This window comes from Danio rerio, chromosome 9 (genome assembly GCF_052040795.2).
Source record: "Danio rerio strain M-AB ecotype USA chromosome 9, GRCz13ab, whole genome shotgun sequence".
In the NCBI taxonomy this organism is placed as follows: domain Eukaryota; kingdom Metazoa; phylum Chordata; class Actinopteri; order Cypriniformes; family Danionidae; genus Danio; species Danio rerio.
Genome location: NC_141029.1, coordinates 47,427,434 through 47,447,846, shown reverse-complemented (window position 1 = coordinate 47,447,846; position 20,413 = coordinate 47,427,434). Strand labels below are relative to the sequence as shown.

The following is a 20,413-nucleotide window of genomic DNA, read 5'->3' as shown; positions in this document are numbered from 1 at the left end:
CATTGTCTGTATTTACATTGATCCACTGGCAGCTAAAATCCACACCTTACACTATCGAGCGTGTATGAACTGTGATTACTTTTATATTGCTGATTAGCTGTTGGGCATTTCACTCTCTCACTGAAAGCAGTCGACCAATCGCAACAGACTTTCATTGGTCCAATCAGCGCAGATTGGCTTCGCGCTAAGGAGGGGTTTGGTAACAAATGAATCACTGGACGATTCATATTGGAGTCGCTGGGATAATTAGGTAAAAATAAATGCAGATTATAAGACCATGAAAGGGTTTTTTGACCTTGCATGCATATTAGACTGTTGTTGGAGACCCTTACAACCAAGATAAGACATGTATAATATGGGCTCTTTAAGTCAAATCTCTAGCTTTTTTACTGAAAAACATAACCAACATTCTACATTCAGTAGAACAAAATAAATTTTTAATGTAACGAGCACCATGAAAACCCAGCTGAACATTCCGAAGGCTCTATGCCCCCTCTATGGATTACTGTAAAGCAGAATTTACTGTAGACCTCAGATTCACCTTCTGCTGCTGCAATATAATATCAATATTTCATCGAAAGCCTTCAGGCACCTCGGTGATTCCTTTCCGCTAACAGTGCCCTCCACTTCACATTCCTTACGCTCCTGGTTAATATGCTGGAAAATGATTATGCCAGGGACAAAAATCAATGGGCGAATGAGCATGAATTAGAGACATTAGTCTAACATTACTTCCCAAATACTCGGAAGTCAGTCGGTCGGAGACGGCAAATGGGCGTTTGAAGCGGAGCGCACTTCTGATATATTATCAGGAGACACTGAAATCTACCCCTGAACAGGCGGGCTGCGCTTTACTCTCGTGATAAAACACATGGGTTTTCCACCATCCTCTTTATTTGCTTTCATTTCCCATTAGTACCTAGGGACAGATGACAGGGCTAACTAGATGCTGACAGATTTCAGAGACGATAAAACCTTTTCTAATGTATGGGACTCGTTCCTGAATTGGGGGAACAACAAATACAACAACTGTATAATTTACGGTAAACAGAATCCATCATTAATGTAAAACAATGCTAAAGGTTTAAAGAGCCCCTATTTTGCATTTTCAAGGGTCATATTTTGGTTTTGGGGTCTGATATGCATGCAAGGTCAAAAACACTTTAATTTTCTTGTAATATGCATTTATTTTTACCGAATTATCCCAATGACTCCCAAATGATTTGTTCAGCGATTCATTTGTTGCCAAACCCCTCCTTAGCGCAAAGCTAATCTGCGCTGATTGGTCCGATGACCCAGTCTGTTGCGATTGGTTGACTGTGTTCAGCGCGAGAAAGAGAGAAACACCCATCACGGCTTATGAACAATTTTGAAGTAGTCAGAGTGTATGTGTGAGCCCAATGTAGGAGTGCATTAAAGCAACGCAGTTCAACACCAGCTTGACATGCATTCAGTATTACCCTCACAGTGGCAAAAGCTGAACTATTTTGAAACTTGAAGGCCACACGTGTGTATGAACAGCCGACGGTAGCCATAGCTATGACAAACGGCAGTGGATCGCGAGTTCAGAAACGCATCTAAATCTGTAAAGAAAAAGGCACGCATTGCGTTTTTAGTGTGGTTTTAGATGCAACAGGAGAATATAAAGAGACAAGTAAAGAAACACAATTAAACACATTTTGCAAGCTAGAGAAAACAAGGAGGCAACCATATTAATCGCACTTACACTTGAGAAATGGAGGAAGAAACTGATCCATGAACTGTGTAGTGTAAAGTTTAAACCTTTAACGGCCGATTGATCCCGCATTGTAAGCATGTAGATTGCTGAAGCACTCGTCAGAAAAATGACGGGAACACAGCACAAAGCTGGGGCTATAACGCTGAGGTATTTTTGCAAAAACAAACTTCAACCTCTAACTCTTCACAGTCTCATCCTATGTTTGGGTAGGGAAAATAGCACTAACTTTCCCTCACACTTCAGAGCACAGTGTCTTCGCGACATGATTCAACCGGGATCTGCTACCGTGTTTGTCTTCCTCTTTTTCTTTCAACGGTGTTTGTGGGCATGGCCAGGGGTTTCAATTTTCCTGGGAAGATTTTTTTAACATTTCTAAACATAATAGTTTTAGCAACTAACGTATAATGTATTTCTTTTATCTTCGCCATGATGACAGTACATAATATTTTACTAGTTATTTTTCAAGATACTAGTATTCAACTTAAAGTGACATTTTAAGGCTTAACTAGGTTAATTAGGCAACTTAGTTTGATTAACTAATAATATCGACCTTAAAATGATTTTGTTAATTATTTATTGTGTCCAAAATAAAACAACTAAGAATTTCTCCAGAAGAAAAAATATTATCAGAAATACTGTGAAAATTTTCTTTATTAAATATTACTTGAAAAACATTTGAAAAAGAATAAGCATTTGAAAAATTAAAAATATTTTAATAAATAAGTATAAATACGTTTGCCTTCAACTGTATATGTAAATAGTTCTTGGGCCCTATCATACACCAAGCACAAAAAGGCGAAAGATGTGTTTGGCACGATTTGTTGCTATTTTCAGACGAGCACAACCCTATAATAATAATAATAATAATAATAATAATAATAATAATAATAATAATAATAATAATACCTTACATTTATATCTATATATTATATATTTTCTGGCCACTCAAAGTGCTTTACACATAGGGGAAATCTCCTTATCCACCACCAGAGTGTAGCATCCACCTGGATGACGCAACGACAGCCATTGGGAGTAAAGAGTAAAAGTAAAGTAAAGAGGCCAAATTGGGGAGGCTCGTTCTTTATCTTCGCACTGCAGATGGTCAGTTTAATGGTTTTCTCGCTAGTGAAGTACAGTATTCAGTTTTTCCACTTACAGAGTTCGCCATGAAAAGGGCAAATGCGCCATGACGTGACACAACTGACTCTTAAAGTGAATGGGAGATGAGACTCTGACTGGTTTAATGCACTTTATGCTCAACACACCCAGAACTCATAAAAAAGAATGAGCACAACCCTGTTACACCATGCGCCGGGGCACGAACCATATTTTTCCATCCTTAAAATACCAAAAAGTGGATTCAAACATGCCCTTAATGCTTTAGCACCATGCACTTAGATCGTTAAAATAGAGCCCATTATGTTTATCTACATCTACAATTAATTTTTTCTACAATGAAATTCATACAGTAATGAGTCCTTTCACTTTCCTATCATTCAACAACCTATCCTCGTATTGAAGTCAGTTCATTCTGCAGCCTGAGTGCATTAAAAACAAGAGCGAAGCGATCCGTTGTCCTGTGACAAGAGTCTATTTAACCTCTCGCCATCTGGCTAAAACAAACACACCTCAGGTCTCCTTCTAGACAGCATGTTAAATATGTGGCCATCAGATTAGGGCTGGATAATGGGCTTTTGCATTCACTGCGCTGCATCCGTCACACACTGAGCGACAGTTCGAGAGCCGTCAGAATCACAGACAAAACGCACGCCGCTGACAGCACTGCTCTTTACTGGACAGGTAGAAACTAAATGTTCTTGTTTTTGACACGGTTCAGAGGGAGATGTTAATTAAGATTGGGTCGCTTCCAGGCCCGGCCTTATCTCAAAAGCAGGATTAACAAAGGATTTTAGAAATGTGTAAATAAACGTCTTTTCACACAAACGCTGCTCTCTGGTCATTCCGACTCGCTTTGTTGGGATGAGCGCTATATTGATGACACATTCATAATACTTTTGTTACTGACATTAACATTAAGTTGAATCGTGAATAGCATAATAATTCAATTTAAAATACATTCTTGGGGTTAATACGAAAATCAAGGTCCTACTTTGCGAGATGCAATTCATTAGGAGTTGAATCAAATGAATCGGTATAACTGAGATCAACTGAGTGAAGCCTTTTAATTTAGGAAAACGTTTAAAGGCCAGTATATCTAAATATTTGTCAATGACTAGAAGTTTGGAAAAAAATAAAAAAATATTTAATGCACAAAGTACGCAAATTAAATGCAAGTAAAGTGTGTACTTTCATGCGTCTACATAGATTTTGTGAAAATAAAATGTCAAAATGTTCCATTGCTGTTGTGTTTAAAATATCTTTATGTAAAAAAGAATCAATTTTTTTATTGTATAAATGTTAGTGTGTGTGTGTGTGTGTGTGTGTGTGTGTGTGTGTAAATTTACATGGAGGAAAGGTATTACGTTCAAGAATAAGTTTAAATCAGTGCCAAAATATCTAAATATATCTAAAATATAAATATATCTAAAATGTAAATAACTAGATCAAGGAAAATATTTCTTTACAAATGCATTTAATTGGGAATCTATGCGAGTTCAGAAGCAAAAACCTCTAAATGCAAACTAAAATGTTCTCCTTAAATGACTTTTTTGTCAGCCTCCTAGGTTTATGTTTAGTTATTTCACTTTGAAGTCAATTAAAATAACTAATTTGTCACAAAAAAAATTAAATTATTGAGTCCCCAATTTTTTTCCCAAATGATGTTTAACAGAGCAAAGACATTTTCACGGTATGTCTAATAATATATTTTCTTCTGGAGAAAGTCTTATTTGTTTTATTTCAGCTACAATAAAAGCAGTTAATAATTTTGTAAACACCATTTTAAGGTCAAAATTATTAGCCCCTTTAAGCTATATTTTGTTTCGACAGTCTATAGAACAAACCATCGTTATGCAATAACTTGCCTAATTACCCTAACCTGCCTAGTTAACCTAATTAACCTAGTTAAGCCTTTAAATGGCACATTAAGCTGTACAGGAATGTCTTGAAAAATAGTCAAATATTATTTACCGTCATTATAGCAAAGATAAAATAAATCAGTTATCCGAAATGAGTTAATATAATTATAATGTTTAGAAGTGTGTAAAAAAAAAACTTCTCTCTGTTAAACAGAAATTGGGGAAAAAATAAACAGGGGGGCTAATAATTCTGACTTCAAGTGTATATACAAATCGGTATAAGTTCAGTTAATGGAACAATTAAGTCCAAACAACTATATAGATACTCAAATGGCTTGCGATTGCTTCTAGCTGTAGAGTTCAGTTAACACAAGAATATAGTTCACTATTTTATAACTCATTAAGTTTGAGTTCAGTTTAATGTAATTATTTTATGAGTAACCATAACTTTTTTTCAAGAAGTCAAAGTAATAAAAAAAGATACTTATTTCTCTTTTCACTACTCAACTTATTTCTATTGTAATTTTCACTGTTGTGTTTTACAGTGTAGATGTTTGGAAAAAAAAAAACAATTTACAAATGATTTTATGCACATAGATAGCACATAAAACTTCTGCTTTCATATGACTACATAGCTTTTGTGAAAGTACAATGCAAAAATGTTGCATTGTTGTAACATTTAAGATATATTTATATAAAAATAAATATATTTATATATAATGTTTGTGGGTGTAAACATACAGTACATGAAAGAAATTGAATATTGGTAATACTAGTAGATATACAGTTGAAGACAAAATTAATTGCATTTTTGTTTTTATCATTTTTCAAATATTTTGGAAATTATGCTTATCAGAGCAAAAAAAAAAAATTACTTTTTTTTGGTTTGTCTACAGAATAAACCACTGTTGTCCAATGACTTGCTTAAGTAGCATAGTTAAGCCTTTAAATAGTACTTAAAGCTGAAAATGTTATGTACATCTATCACGACAAAGACCAGATGACCAAAAAAATTAGCTATTACATTTTTCTAAGCTATTATTACTAAAAATTAGTTTAAAATATTCTCTGTAAAAAAAATAAATAAAAACAAAACTTGGGAAATATTTAAAAAAAAAAAAAAAAAAACTGTAATCAAGTGCAAAAAAAAAAAAAAAAAAAATATATATATATATATATATATATATATATCATTTTTTTCAAATATATAAATGTTGAATACAATCAATTACAAAAAGATCTTTAATTTAAAACTAAATTATTAAATAACAATACTATATCCAATCCAATCCATTTCACTGTTTTACCAAAGTCCATTTTATTTCCATTAGACTTTGTTGATAATAAAGACAGCCATAATATGTCAGCTTTGCAGTATAAAAGCTTAGATGATGATCTCCGATGAACTTCAACGGATCAGAAACTTTAATTAAACACTATGAGATGTGAAGGAGCGATTTCTTACATTCATCAGATTGTTAGCCATCAGATAAAACCAGGCTTTATCAGTCTGATGTGTGCGCTAAAGCAAGATGTACACGTCTTGAAAAGCTTTAAACAAAGATTCAAAAGTAATCCTGTGAAGAGTTCGTAAAAAATATTCTCTAACTTTTATTATTAAACAATGAATATCTATCCTGAACAACATTTGAGGTTTGTGTACCTGTAGAGTATAAATAATCTATAACTACAGAGATGCACAATAATCAATAATTGAGGTGCTTTTCCAAAACAGAAGAGTTAAAGACCATTTTTGAAGCATGGGAATGGATGTGCCTGAACCGCTACAGTACATCTTGCTATTTTTTTTTAATGCTACAATAGGATTTAACCTTCGTCTAACAGTCACATTGCATTTAATGTTGTTCATAGTTCATCATTCCCTGTTGATTCCCTGTTCTAACACCCTGCGGCAGCATTAGTTTGCATGTCTTAGCAAAGATTTCAAGCAACTGTGTAGACTTTAGCATATGCAAACTTTTAACTAACATACAGAACTATCAAAACTATTCAAACGTATTAATCAGTAGTAGCAGAATCCCTGACTTTTTAAATATACGTTAGCAGTGGCTGGTCCTAGGCTATAATCTTTCCCTATCTACGAGATCTGCGTCTTCTTTAAAGTACGAATGAATTCAAAACTAACCAGATTGATATTGTTAGCTCGTGTTGCTAGTTTTATGGTGAACAAATCATCCGTGCATGTCACTAAGAAAAAAAAAAGTCTTGTTTGACCTTGCAACCTTTAATTAAAATCTAAAAAATGCACTTCCTGTTTAAATTTAGTTAAATTGTCAGACTACATTCAACTGTCAGTTTTGACAACAAACAGAAATGGAGAGGAGGAGGTGTCTGTTAGGACAATAACTCTCCCCAAACACTTTTACCGATCTTTCTGAATGAAATGCTTACTTTACTACATCCAATCAGCTTGCAGCAGAAAAAGCAAGCCACGCCCAGTTTTCTCATTTAACCCTTTCATGCGTACAATCACACCCGCGTGATCCGCCTTGGCTGGTCCCTGAAGCATTCGATCACACCGGTGTGATTAGATGGTTTTGAGCTCACATCATCAACCGCTAAAATTCAAAAACTGATGGCGCATGCTGAGGCACAGAAAGAGGTGCGCAGAGCTTGTCATTTATCCATGGTTTAAAACAAATAACATTTATTTTAGGTTTCAGAATTTACCTAAATTATAATTTAATTTAAATGATGAGTATCTAATTACCGGAATTATTAAATGTATATAAAAATGGGTGGGTCTTAAATCGGAAATCCCACCTTAAAGGGGCGTGGTGTTCATCAAATTTTGTCACATTGTCCTGCATATTCCTCTCTCGTAGTGTATGAGTGTGTGTGTGTGTGTGAGTGAGTGCGAGTGTATGGGTGTTTCCCCAAATTGAGTTGTGGCTAAAATTGCATCCATTGTGTAAAACATATGCTGGAATAGTTGGCGGTTCATTCCGCTGTGACATCCCTAAATAAGGGACTAAGCTGAAGGAAAATGAACAAATGAATATAAACATTAAGGACAGTTATTTTAATTTATATACTCTTGATTTTGTATGCTATTGTTAGTTATTCATTCTATTCTTCTATTTATGTCTACACTATGTTTGCACTTTTTAAACTCTGTGTAATGGAAGACCCTTTCAGATGAATTCCTTGTCTGTGCAAGCACACTTGGCAACAAAGCTCTTTCTGATTCTTACAAACATAAACATGAGCAGGTTACATTGTAACACTGTGCTCTAACAAAGCCCCATCTTGAGATCCGCATGCAGGGCTCAACAATAAGGACGGCCCGATGGCTCGGGGCCAATGTGAGGGATGTTAGGAATTGTTACTGGCCCGATCAGGCCAGCGCTGCCTTGTCATAAAATTTTTGATTTGCCTGCGACATTTCGTCAATTGTGTGCATATATACAGTCTTAGAATCGAGAAACAACTTGCGCTTTTAAGTCTTTGAATGTTTCGCATTTTCTATGAAGTCGTAAACATCATATTGCTTTTTGGTTCCTTTTATCTGATTGGCTGTTGAATTGAAGAGACGGCAACATCAAATAATGAGGCTAAAAGAAAACGTCTGTTTCTAACGTTGTGGAAATAGATATTTACATGGGTACAACACGATGAAAAAAAGTGATGTTTTGCATGGTTTCTGTCACTTTTAAGTCAGCCACCTTTTGTTTTGCAATAAAATTCCTGCACATTTTCCATACTGCTTTATTTTACTGCTAAATATTATTACATTTTTAAAATATTAAAATTCTAGATTCACAGGCATTATTTTTGACACATTACTTAAAATATGTGGCTAAAAATTAGCTATTTTTATTAAATTGTTTTGGTATGGCCAGTGAAAATTTTGGACCATTGTCCAATTGGGCCAGTAGAAAATATCCCTAGTGTTGAACCCTAACATGTAAAAAAGTCTACACGTGGGTATGTTTTCTGCCAAATATAAAACCCTTCAGAGACCGAGTGACCGAGTTCTTACCTGTGGCAGGTGCAGTTGTAGGCCCTCCCTCGGGATGGGTTGTCGGGACGGGGTCTGGTCCAGTTGCATGTTGAAGAGCGATGACAGAGCTGCCTGGGCTGCTCGGGCTTTCGCGAGTTTCTTATTTCTCCCCGATCCCTCAAACATCTGCGAGTCCACAGTCACCGACATCACAAAGTTCTTAGCATGGCTCTCCCCGCTCTCTGACACAAACTCATACTTGAGGCCCGGCCGTAGCTCATTGAGGATCATGACAGGGTTTTTGCCGCTGGCCGAGGAGGCGAAGGAGGAGGGCGGCGGGAGCGGCGCCTGCACGAGGCTGTTTGTACCTGCCGCCTGAGGAACGGGATACTCTCCCAGCGGGTTTAAGGAGCCGTTGCCGTTGGAACCCAGAAAAAACGTTTCCTCAGGCGGTGCCGGCGTCTCAAACCCGTTGAAGAGCATGTCAGGGAAGTCAGCCTGGTCGGAGGTGAAATCAGTGTTGACTGTGAGCGTTCGGCCCATGGCCAGGTGGGCCTCGGATGCGTTTGGGAACTGCACAAAGGATCGCAGGGCCTTCTCTGCAGCATTCAATTTGGCCTTTTTCTTTGTAGGCCCAGAGCCTTCAAACAACTGCCCATTAACCTCGACGGTCATGACGAAGACTGGAGCGTGAACTGGGCCGGTTTGCGAGAGCAGCTTGTACTGCAAACCTGGTTTGATCTCATTGAGCTGCATCAGGGCATTTTTGGGCAGAACCGGCCCTGGGGTTTTCTTACGTTTCTTGGGTCTGAATTTGGAGTGCGAGTGGCCATTGTTGCCCTCCTCCAGAGGGCGCTTGCGACCCCCTCCTCCACTACCATTCGGGAGCTGCTCCACCAGGCCAGCTCCCTCCTTAGAAGAGACGTTGTCCAGGTTGCGGTTTTCCTTTACGTCGGTGCTGCATGAACCTGCGGTGCCCAGAAAGAGTAACTTACAACGCCTTCGTTGCAGGATCTTGTAAATGTAAAATTTATAGATTCCTTTATCTTTCTTTGTAACCGAACAAGTAATGTGTGTTCCTTTTTGTGTGTGCCAAGAGATACATTTTTAGACTAATCATCTGAAACATCATGATGAGATGACTAAAAAACGATTAATTATTATAATTAAGGAAAACCATGAGGTATAAAATCTAAACGATCATAATCATCACTCTAATTTAAAGTACAGTTCGAGCGTTCAGCTTTGCAGGCAATGGCACATGCAGAGTCAATCAATCATCTTGTTGGAGATAACCAGTTTTAAAAGGGTAATAACTACTAATAGTGGGACTCTTTTTGACAAATGCACTTTATTTCCAGGTCCATATGAATAGAGGTTATAAAAACACCAATAAATCTGGGTTTATAATAAAAAGCTAACATTATTATAATAATAATCACTTAAGAAGGCATTTCTCTAATCTCACCAAACATGTGCAGCATCATTTTTCATCCTCTCTCAAATAAATAGTACAAATAGCCACATTGGGCTGCTGATTTAAGTTATTCCAAGGTTTTAGTAAATATTGCAGTCAATTAATTTAATAGACAAATAAATACAGTGTTTAGCATATAAGAGTTCACCTCCTACAAATCTCTCATTTCAATAGGATGCTTTACATTATTATATTTGTGCATTTACATTAGCTTAATCAGCACTGAAGCCAAATCTGGAGCTAATCTAACAAAATTACTTGCAATAATGGTTAAAAAATTAGTAGCCCAAATGTAAATGTTAGGGAAACATATTAAATACAATTTTCAAAAATAGCAAAAATCAAGAGAAGCAGAAAATATCTAAAAGTTTGTTGAAATGTTGTAGTTTGTCTTTTTGTTTTTGCAAAATTTTACATGAATTTAAATGAAATATGTTTCAATTTCTATGTTTTTATTCTATGTTTTATGACTAAAACATTATTTTAATATATATTTTAATATTATTTTTTATAGATCTATTTGAATTTGATTATTTAATTAATTAGATTGGACTTAAGCCTCGACTGCAGCTCCACACAGGAAATTTGGTCAGAAGAATTATGGTTGTGCCCAACAGAGCCTAGTCTCTCTCAGGGTTTTTTTTCCCTTTACTTCGTCAATTGGTAAAGTTTTTGTTCCTGGCCACTGTCACTATTGTCGAGTGGATCGGTGGATTCGCTCTACAGTGTTTGAACCTTCAGCAGTGAAATTAAAGCCACACTGAGCTAAACGAAACTGAACATAAACTCTGAAATCTGGACTTTACTAGAACTACATTGTGAAAAGCGCTATAAATATGAACTGGTAACACTTTACAATAAGGTTCATTAGCTAATGCATTTACTAACATGAACTAATCATGAACAACACTTGTACAGCATTTATTAATCATAATTAAACATTTACTAATGCATTATTAACATCCAAGTCCGTGCTTGTTAACATTAGTTAATGCACCGTGAGTTAACATGAATTAACAATGAATAACTGTATTTTTATTAACTAAAGTTTACTAACATAAATACATACTGTAGTAAATGTATTGTTCATTGTTTGTTCATGTTAGTAAATACATTAATTAACATTAACTAATAAACTGAATTGCATTGAATACATCTTATTCACTTCCGGGCGTTGCTCTTGTGGCAACTGGCAGATTTGCAGGCATGCTTCAGTTTGTTGTTTTGTTTTGTAGTTCAGCTAGTTTTTTTGTCATCTCGTGGAGTTTTAAAGTACTTTTATAAAGCTGTTAGTTTCTTTTTTAAAAGTGAAGATGATAAAGATGTGGAAATTCGGTCTTTAGATGTTGCTGATTAATTGGGGAAATGTGATGTTGGAGTGGATGCCCCTTGGGTGACGTCTAAGACAATAAGATGTTCCACAAATCATTCTAAATTCATTTTTGTGCCTGAAGCAATTCGGTTATGTAATACATAGTAAATCGATGGATTATTTTTTAAATTTATTATTAGATTTCTTTTTGCATGTTTGTGTACTTGATGTTAAGTGTTGGGTTTATTGTGTGTTATTCCTGTTATATCGTCACCTTGGAATTATAAGGTTCTATCTGACATTTTGACAAAATTGAGTTATTGACATATTCTTATTAAATTTAAAAAAATAACTTTAAAATAACTTTAAAAATAACTTATTTACATTATGGGATGTTTTTTATAAGTTGTTGACATTTTAAGACTTTAAAAAAAATTTTTTACACACATACTGTTTGCTATGGAATGCAAAAACTTCCATAGAAGCTCAATATCTCAAAATCATTCAGAACACAGATAGAACCGTATAATTCCAAGGCCATGATATGTGAAGCACCGCCATGTCGGAATGAATTACCCAGAGGGGATTAATAAAGTCTTAAACTAAACTAAATAAACTATGTTTAATAAATCTGTTTTGCTCAAATGCACCAATACATAATACCCATATATACTGAGAAATGGATAAAAATACTTAAAAAAAAAATCCTCATAACATTATAGGAAACAAACAATTTACGTTAAAAAACTAATCCTAATGAGTACTGTGAACTTAATCCATTTGAGTAAACGAAGCAATTTGAGCACAGTAAAACCTAATAAATGAAGAGAACTCAAACCAACTGAGTACTGTGAAACCCAATAAGTTATGGCAACTCAAATTGTTTGAGGAAACTGATTGCTGCAAACCATTTGAGTTAAAAAAACTAATCTATATGAGTAATGTGAACTTACTCCATTTAAGCTGAAGTAATGAGATATTCAAGTAACACATTTCTTTTTAGAACTTCAAATGAGTAGAATTAACTTTGAGTAAATTTTGAGATAACTACACTTATTTCATTTGATAAAGTTCACTGTTGGGTTTTACAGAGTAGATTCATTTTAATATTTACGTAATTGTGCTCTAAAGGTTTAATCTAAAAGTCCAATTAAATTAACTCAATAGTCACATTCAAATAGATCTATAAAAACCAAACGTAATGCATATTTAGCACTGACATTTTATTTTTAGGATGAAAAAATGAGCTGGACATGTTTTTGTGAGACTTATCCTATGTCTACATTCCAAATAGTTTTTCTTTTTTGTCTTAAGCAGAGGAAACACACATCATCTTGTCCCGTTGACAAAGCTGATGGAACTTTGGCTAAATTTTCATTTATAACATCCTTCAGCAAAAGCTCGCTAGGTTACTGCTTTCAGTGCTCTGGTAGAGAGAGAACAGCATCCGTGAACAGTAGGGGAACAGAGTAAAGACTCTCTGTAAACAGTAGGAACAACAGGGAGGATAAAGGAGTGGATGCAAGGCAGGAGGAGAAAGAAAATGAAGATATCTGAGAAGAGAAAAAACACAGGGCAAGCAAGAAAAAGAACATGGAAGAGAAAGAAAGAAAATCTAAAAACAAGAGAAAGAAAAAAAAAACCAGTCTGGAGCAAATTCAGAAAAAAAAAAACTTTAGCATGTCGAATCGGATCCACACACACTTGTACTCATCAGTTCATGCAAGTGGTTTGGCTGTAATTTATGGAAACTAACAACAGCTCTGTTCCAAAACCTAGTGAGCTGGGAAACAATTCAACGTATTATAGGCCACATCAACAATATAACTTGTGCAAATCACAATCTTCTTCACCATCAATGCAGTTGTAATTAGTAAAGAGTGCCAATTCTGACAGGAATGTGCAGCCAAAGTGTCTCCTGTATGGAAATAAATAAACAGTCTAACAGCAACGTGTAATATATACATGTAAAATATTACGGTACATGTATATTACATGCATATTTTGAGTTTTGTAATTCAATGTTTAAGAGAGGGTCATACATAAAGTATGATCTATGCTGATAAAATTGGTCAGACTAATAAAATTGTAATCAAGGTGTATGCGTGTTTATTGTAATTAAATTTAGATTATTCCACATATTTTATTACGGGGATGGTTTCTATGATTATGAGTTTAATCCCATCAGTCTGCTCAAAATACTGTTTTTGAATAAGGTAATGTTTAATTGGAATGCTGTATACATGTTAGCACAGAATATATGCTGATGTCATTCTTAAGCATAACAGAATTTTATAAATTTTTTTAAAATCATTTTACAAGTGCCCCAGAGATAAGCAGTTGAGTTTTATTATTGTTTAAATCTTTCAGTCAATCTCTGGGAGCACTTTTAGCTTAGCCAAAGAGCTTAGAATGACCAAGAGGCGACACTCAATAGAACGTTCCATTGCAACAGCAGCGCCCAGCAACAGCCCCGGATTCCGCCATTTTCGAGTGAAAGTGATCCATTGGATCTCATTACTGTCGCGATGGCAAGCAGCTGCTTTGTTTTTTGTTTATTTATTTAAAAAGCCCATTAAAACTGAGATACAACCTGAAATACAACAATACAACACTTATTATCACAATCATCAGCACTTTTAATACTTTATTTTACAGACTTATAATATGCTGTTGTTCTAATGGAGTTTTCATTCCAAAATGGCCGCCGCACCCTCTAGTGTCTGTTTCCCAAATTACACTAAAGTGTCGCCTCTTGGTCATTCTAAGCTCTTTGATTTGGCTTAGCATAGGTCATTGAATCTGATTAGACCATTAGCATCTTTCTCAAAAAAGCTTCAATAATTTTCCTATTTTAAGCTTGACCCTTTTGTAGTTGTATTGTGTACTAAGACTGACAGAAAAGTTGCTATTTTCTAGTTTGACATGGCTAGAAACTATACTCCTATTCCTGCTTAATAATCAAAGAACTTTGCTGTCGTACCATGGCTTCAGCATGTACAGTACCTGAAAAAAGTCCTAAGAACCAAGCCCTACACTTGGACCACCATTTAAACAATATCATTTCACCAGCTGTGGTTTTAACATACTGTATGATATAACTACAGAAGACTCAAACTTTAAATAAAAAAGTGATCGAGAGCAAGATGCTAATGGTCTAATCTGATTCAATGACCTTAATTCACTGACTAAGACTAAGCTAAGCTAAAAGTAGTCTTACGCTGAAAAAAAAAATATTCAAAGATGATTCCTTGAATTTACAATTTTTTTAAAGTTAAGGGGTTGTCAATAATTTATTTAGTTTTGCAATTTTGCAGACATAATTTTTTTTCAGACCAGGAAATCGGCTATATGGGCTTTTTAAAAAATGGTGGCGTAGATGGGTTTGAAATACAAGAGACTCCTGGGAAAAATGGGAGTGTTGTCAGATATGTCTAAGACCGTAGCAGGTGAAATTAAATTGTTTAAATGGTGGTTTAAGTGTAGGGCTTGGTTCTGAGGACTTTTTTTGAGAGGGTGCTCGCTGCAGAGCCATTTGAGGAGAGCTGAGCTCCAGCGAGGGGGAGCATGAGCTGTCGCTCCTCCTCCTGTAAACTGTTTTAATCCGTACACCAACCCCACCCCTAACCCTACCCCCAGTGACATCACTCGTAGAAGAAGTGCAAAAAAGGTGGAGCTCAAGCTTAAGCTCCCCCTCGCTGGAGCTCAGCTCTCCTCAAATGGCTCTGCAGCGAGCACCACTTGCTTTTTTTTGTTAGGTGCTTCTTAGTTTTATTGTAAAATACTATGAAGCCATGGCATGGATGCAAATTCTTTGATTAAGCAGGAATGAGAGTATATTTCCTAGACATATCGGACAAGAAAATAGCAACTTTTCATTTTTTTAGTAAAGAATATAACTACAAAAGCATCAAGCTTATATTAGGAAAATGATTGAAACTTTTTGGTCGTTTTTGAGAGAGATGCTAATGGTCTAATCAGATTCAATGATTTATGCTAAGCTAAGCTAAAAGTAGTCCCATCAGACCTGGAAATCGGCTATTTGGATTTAAAAAAAAAAAGTGGTAACACTCAACTGGTTTAATATAGGGGAGTTGAAATATGTTTCAACAAAGTGCAGTACTCTTTTAAGATGTGGCCTTATAAGTAAACATTAGCTTCACCAGGTTTCAGAAGGGAGTAAATGACACTATCAACAAAAATAATGCAGTTTTGATTTATGAGAGAAAACTTTAAGAGCTCTGGATAAACAAAAACAGATAAAACTGTCAGTTTCAAGACCTCCCCACCTTCATCTGAAATCCTGTAGCCAGTAAAAAACGTAAAAAAAAAAAAAAACACTGGCTTATAAAGGTGTGTAAAAGCAGACACCTGCTGTAGCACCGACTGCTTAAATCACATGGAAAGAGGATAATTCCTCTAAAGCCGTGAACTTCCAATATACGCAGAGGTTTAGTAACAATCATTGTGCATTAGCAATGTCAAAAAAGGCCACCATGTTGATTCTCAAATCTCAGTCTTGTTTAAAACGTTCTCAAATTACTATGGAGAACGTGAACATAAAAATGAAAATCTGGTAAAACGGTGAAGAAAGTGGGTGAAAAACAACTTGGTCTTTCTTATTACTCAATAGTGTGGAAAATCTGGTGCTGAATGAGCCTGTACAACCGTCGCTCATGAACTGCTGTGCATAATCCCATAGTTTCCATGTCTAAAGCTGATAGAGAAATATGCACTGTCAGAGGTAGAAAGCTTGGGATATCAAGCACGCTTATCAGCCAAAAAAATCTAAATAAGAAAGCGTCTGCTTCGCTACAGATCCGTAATAAATGAGGAGGTCCTCCATTGTCATCGGCTCTGAACAGAAGCCTCTGAGTGACGGGACAATAGAGGGTTACATTTTCTCTGGGTTAACAACTCTTCCCAGAATCCTCTATTCACCGCACTGCTGAATAAAGAGGAACGGGACTCTGAGACGCTGGAGGAACGATGTGTATTTCTCCAGTCTTGAGTCGGATCAGTCCTTCTTTGATCAAATGGAAGTGTGAAGCACAGTGTATTAGGGAATTGACAATTTATGTGGTATTTCATTTTTATGCACAGCCTCTAGTGATATAGATATACACAGCTGAGGTCAGAATTATTAGCCCCCCACTGTATGTTTTCCCCCCAATTTATGTTTAACGGAAAGAAGGTTTTTTTTCAACACATTACTAAAGATAATAGTTTTAATAACTGATTTCTTTTATTTTTGCCATGCTGACAACTGGGTTCATTAGACAATTTAGGGTAATTAGGTAAATCATTGTATAAAGATGGTTTGTTCTGTAGACAATCCAAAAAACTGTTAAACCAGTTAAACTCTGCTGTTATTTAGGGATTTCCACCTGGATTTTGCCTACCCAAATTTAAAAGCATCCCAAATCCACATGCAGACGTGTAAATGCAAAAATTTGGTTTTATTTTAAAGAAAACCTTTTGAATTTTCATAAAACACTATTGAATGTGTTTAAAATAACTGTATATGTTGTTTGTGTTATAATAAACACCTAAAAAAAAGAGGCGCTTTTTGTATTTTCTTTTTTATAAACTCAAATTTGAAAGTGTATCTTTTAGGTTCTGTGTGGTCTAGCGAGCTGTAATTAATTTAGGTGGTTCCTGCACACGTCTGTAATTATAGGAAAAAGAAAAAGGTCTCTACCATAATCTATGCAAAAGTTATTGCATTCCAACTGATGAGAGGTGCTATACAAGCCACAGGGAGCGATCATTGTTTTCATTTTTCACTATTCTTTTGTTTGATCAAACATAATTATCTGTTTTTGGATCACATCAGACATAAAAAAGGATTACTTATGCACATCACCTAAAAAACAGAGGGGAAATGGCCCTGAAACACACAGCATAAGGTAAGAGATGACAGCTGTCTGTGCTATCTGGGGCTGCTAAGTGATCATAAATGTATTGTTTTCACTTCTGCGCCATGGAAACACGGCGATTCATTCGGCAACTGTTTAATATGTAAATATAATTCAGTAAAAAGAATGCTAGAACCGTATAAGCACCACCAAGAGCTTTCATTTGAGCTATAACTTGTACATGTGTCATATGAAAAATATGAAAATAAACCAATGTAAAATACATAGCTCGGGTCTCCAAAATACTGTGTATTTAAGTGTAAATTACTTTTGTACAGTAAAATAAAAACCAAAGTGATGCATATGTGCATAAAATATAGATTCTACACTTTCAAATGAAACCACTTATGGGGGTCTGGTGTAATGCTAGCCCTTTAAATCTTAAAGCAAAAGTCGATGATGTCACGGACCCGGTACTGGGTCCACAGAGTTTAACTGGTAAGAGGGTTAATAATATTGAGCTAAAAATTACTTTAAATAAATTAAAAACTGCTTTTATTCTAGCCAAAAAAAAAACAAAAAAACAACTAAGACCATCTCCAGAAAAAAACATATCATAGGAAATATTGTGAAAAATTCCTGAATTTGTTAGACATCATTTGGTAAATATTTAAAAAGGAAAAAAATTACACAGGAGGGCTAATCATTTTGACTTCAACTGTAAGGTCATGCGACCAAAGATATCTCTCTATTTTTTTGGAATTTGTTTTGTTAATGTTAATTAAACATTATTTTGTGTTTAGTCCCATCGTGAATATATAAATACGAGACTAAAACTGTCAAGAACGAAGTCCCAGTCTTAACGAGTAAATCGTTTAATCAAACAATTCATATAAATTGGCAGAATTGTGAAGAAACTAAGCAAGCATTCGTCTTAAAGGTGCTGTATGTCAATTTTTGACTCTTCTAAAGCATAAAAATACCATAATACGTTCACAGATATTTAGGAAACAGGCCATGTAAAGATTCTTGTTCATCTGAAAAACAATTTTTCTGCTTGAAAATCCGAGTTATGTGCCGGAACGGCTGTCTTTATTTTGGTCATTTAACAAGACCAATGTCAGTTTAGCCAATTATATTTCAGCACCCCGGGCTGCCTTGTTGGAAAACAGCATATTTCATTTAGTCAGTCAGGAATGCTCTCAGAGAATGTGTCCTTGACCGAAATGTGATCTTTGATGGACAGTAGCAAACTCTGAAATGAGACTCAGAGCTCTACATGAGGTGGATATTAATTAGCACATAATATAAATGTTACAAACATATACTTTAGGTGAGCAGGTTACATTGTAACCCGTGTCCTAACAACATGCTATGTGACGAGATCCGTAGTGATGAGCAATTTGGTTGTTTACACCAGACGAAACACAACAGAAATTTAAATACAGCCATTAAGAAGCACAGAATAGTACACTTACTGCACTCCAACAAAATGGTAAGGTTTTGTTCACACCAGACAGGGCTTACGCAGTAAATAAATTTTGTTTACTCTCTTTATTTGTGCGCCAAATCCGCTTCATTCGTGCGTCAAATCGGTTCATTTTGGCTTCAAATTCACTTCATTCGTGCGTCAATTTCGCTTCGTTCGTGCGTCACTTTCCCTTCATTCGTGAGGCAATTTTGCTTCATCTGTGCGTCATATTTGTTTCATTTGGGCGTCAAATTCGTTTCATTCGTTGGTCAAATTTACTTCATTTGCGTGTCAATTTCGCTTCATTCGCGCATCAATTTAGCTTCATTTGGGTGTCAAATTTGTTTCATTCACACGTCAAATATACTTCACGTATCAATTTTGCTTCATTCACGCATCAATTTCGCTTCATTTGCGCGTCAAATTTGCTTAACTTGGGCGTCAATTTCGATTCATTTGCGGGTCAATTTCGCTTCATTCGTGAGTCAAATTCACTTCACAATAGTCACAAATTCACTTCATAGGCAGGGTTTCTGTCTGCCCGGTGACTCTAACTTTGGTGCGAAATGGCTAACGTAGATTCTATTGCGATAGTAGCTGTGCTTTATGAAGGCTGAAAAACAGCTTATATCAATCAACCACTAGATCCTCTCAGAGGTGCATCCAGCTCTGTGAGTTCATCAACTCCTCCAGAAACTATACCTGGATGATGGAGGCTTTCAGCGGTGCTTCAGACTGAGCTAAGCCCAGTTTGATGAAACATTGTCCGGTGTCAGCAAGAGGATTTGCCTTCGGGAGACCAAATACAGGCACTATGTCATAATCACGCCCCTAAAAAGAGCAAGCTCATGATTGGTTAACACGGCGTAAATGTTCGCTGAAGTTCAGATTTTCCAACTCATGCGATTTGCAATTCATTCGTGTGAATTGTGTCATTCACACAACCTCATTCATGTGAATCGTGCTGCGGGATGTCTATTCACGTCTTTGCATTGACTTAACATGTAAATCACTCGCGCTTAACGATTCATCCTCATCTGCTGTGATCACATCATTAGGCACACTTCTGTTTAAGTCGTCTATCTGGCAACCTGCGCTTGTGTGTTTGAAACGAGGCATGCACTAGCCTAGTTCAACCACTGGTTGTCAAACTTACATACTGCACCTTTAATTAATGGATATTTCACCCTAAAATAAACATTTACATTACAAATTGACCTAAATCCATTGCCGTGCGGACGAGGAGATAAAAATAAACGCTCAGAATGAACAGAAGTGTATACAAACTATATAAATAGGCTCTACAAAAGAATGACTGTCGTACCGCTGGGACTGCTGGGATAATTTAGTGTGAGGGAGGTACAGAGGGAAGAAAGCACATGAACTGTTCACTAAGTGACATTAGTTCAGGGTTGTGTGGAGGTTCTGTGCTGGTGGATAGAAGATTTGGGATCGGATATGAAAACTCACTCATGTTCTCTTCCTCATCAACATCCATGATGGTCAAACGTCTCGACTGGCCCTGCGCTTGCTGAGCCACAGCCACACCTGACAGAAACACACAGAGGAAAAGAGAGATTGACATTAGCGGTGCAGCTAAATAACTATAATCATG

The 20,413-nt window shown here is 36.0% G+C and overlaps 1 protein-coding gene and 1 long non-coding RNA gene across 4 annotated transcripts in view; both read right to left on the bottom strand.

Annotated features, from left to right (window-relative positions):
• Positions 1-20,413, bottom strand: part of adarb1b (adenosine deaminase RNA specific B1b) — a 321,626-nt gene that overhangs the window by 29,429 nt on the left and 271,784 nt on the right. For all 3 annotated transcript variants that reach the window (XM_087268391.1, XM_087268392.1, XM_087268389.1), the window contains 2 exons: positions 20,269-20,346; positions 8,720-9,648 (listed from right to left, as the gene is read on the bottom strand). In XM_087268391.1, the coding sequence (XP_087124517.1) occupies positions 8,720-9,648; positions 20,269-20,296 (957 nt within the window). In that variant the 5' untranslated portion in view covers positions 20,297-20,346. The remainder of the gene's footprint in view (positions 1-8,719; positions 9,649-20,268; positions 20,347-20,413) is intronic.
• LOC147835400 (uncharacterized) lies at positions 12,506-17,892 on the bottom strand. The gene is made up of 3 exons (XR_015499883.1): positions 15,211-17,892; positions 14,645-14,971; positions 12,506-13,875 (listed from the first exon to the last, which is right to left on the bottom strand). It is a non-coding gene; the product is annotated as an uncharacterized LOC147835400 (long non-coding RNA).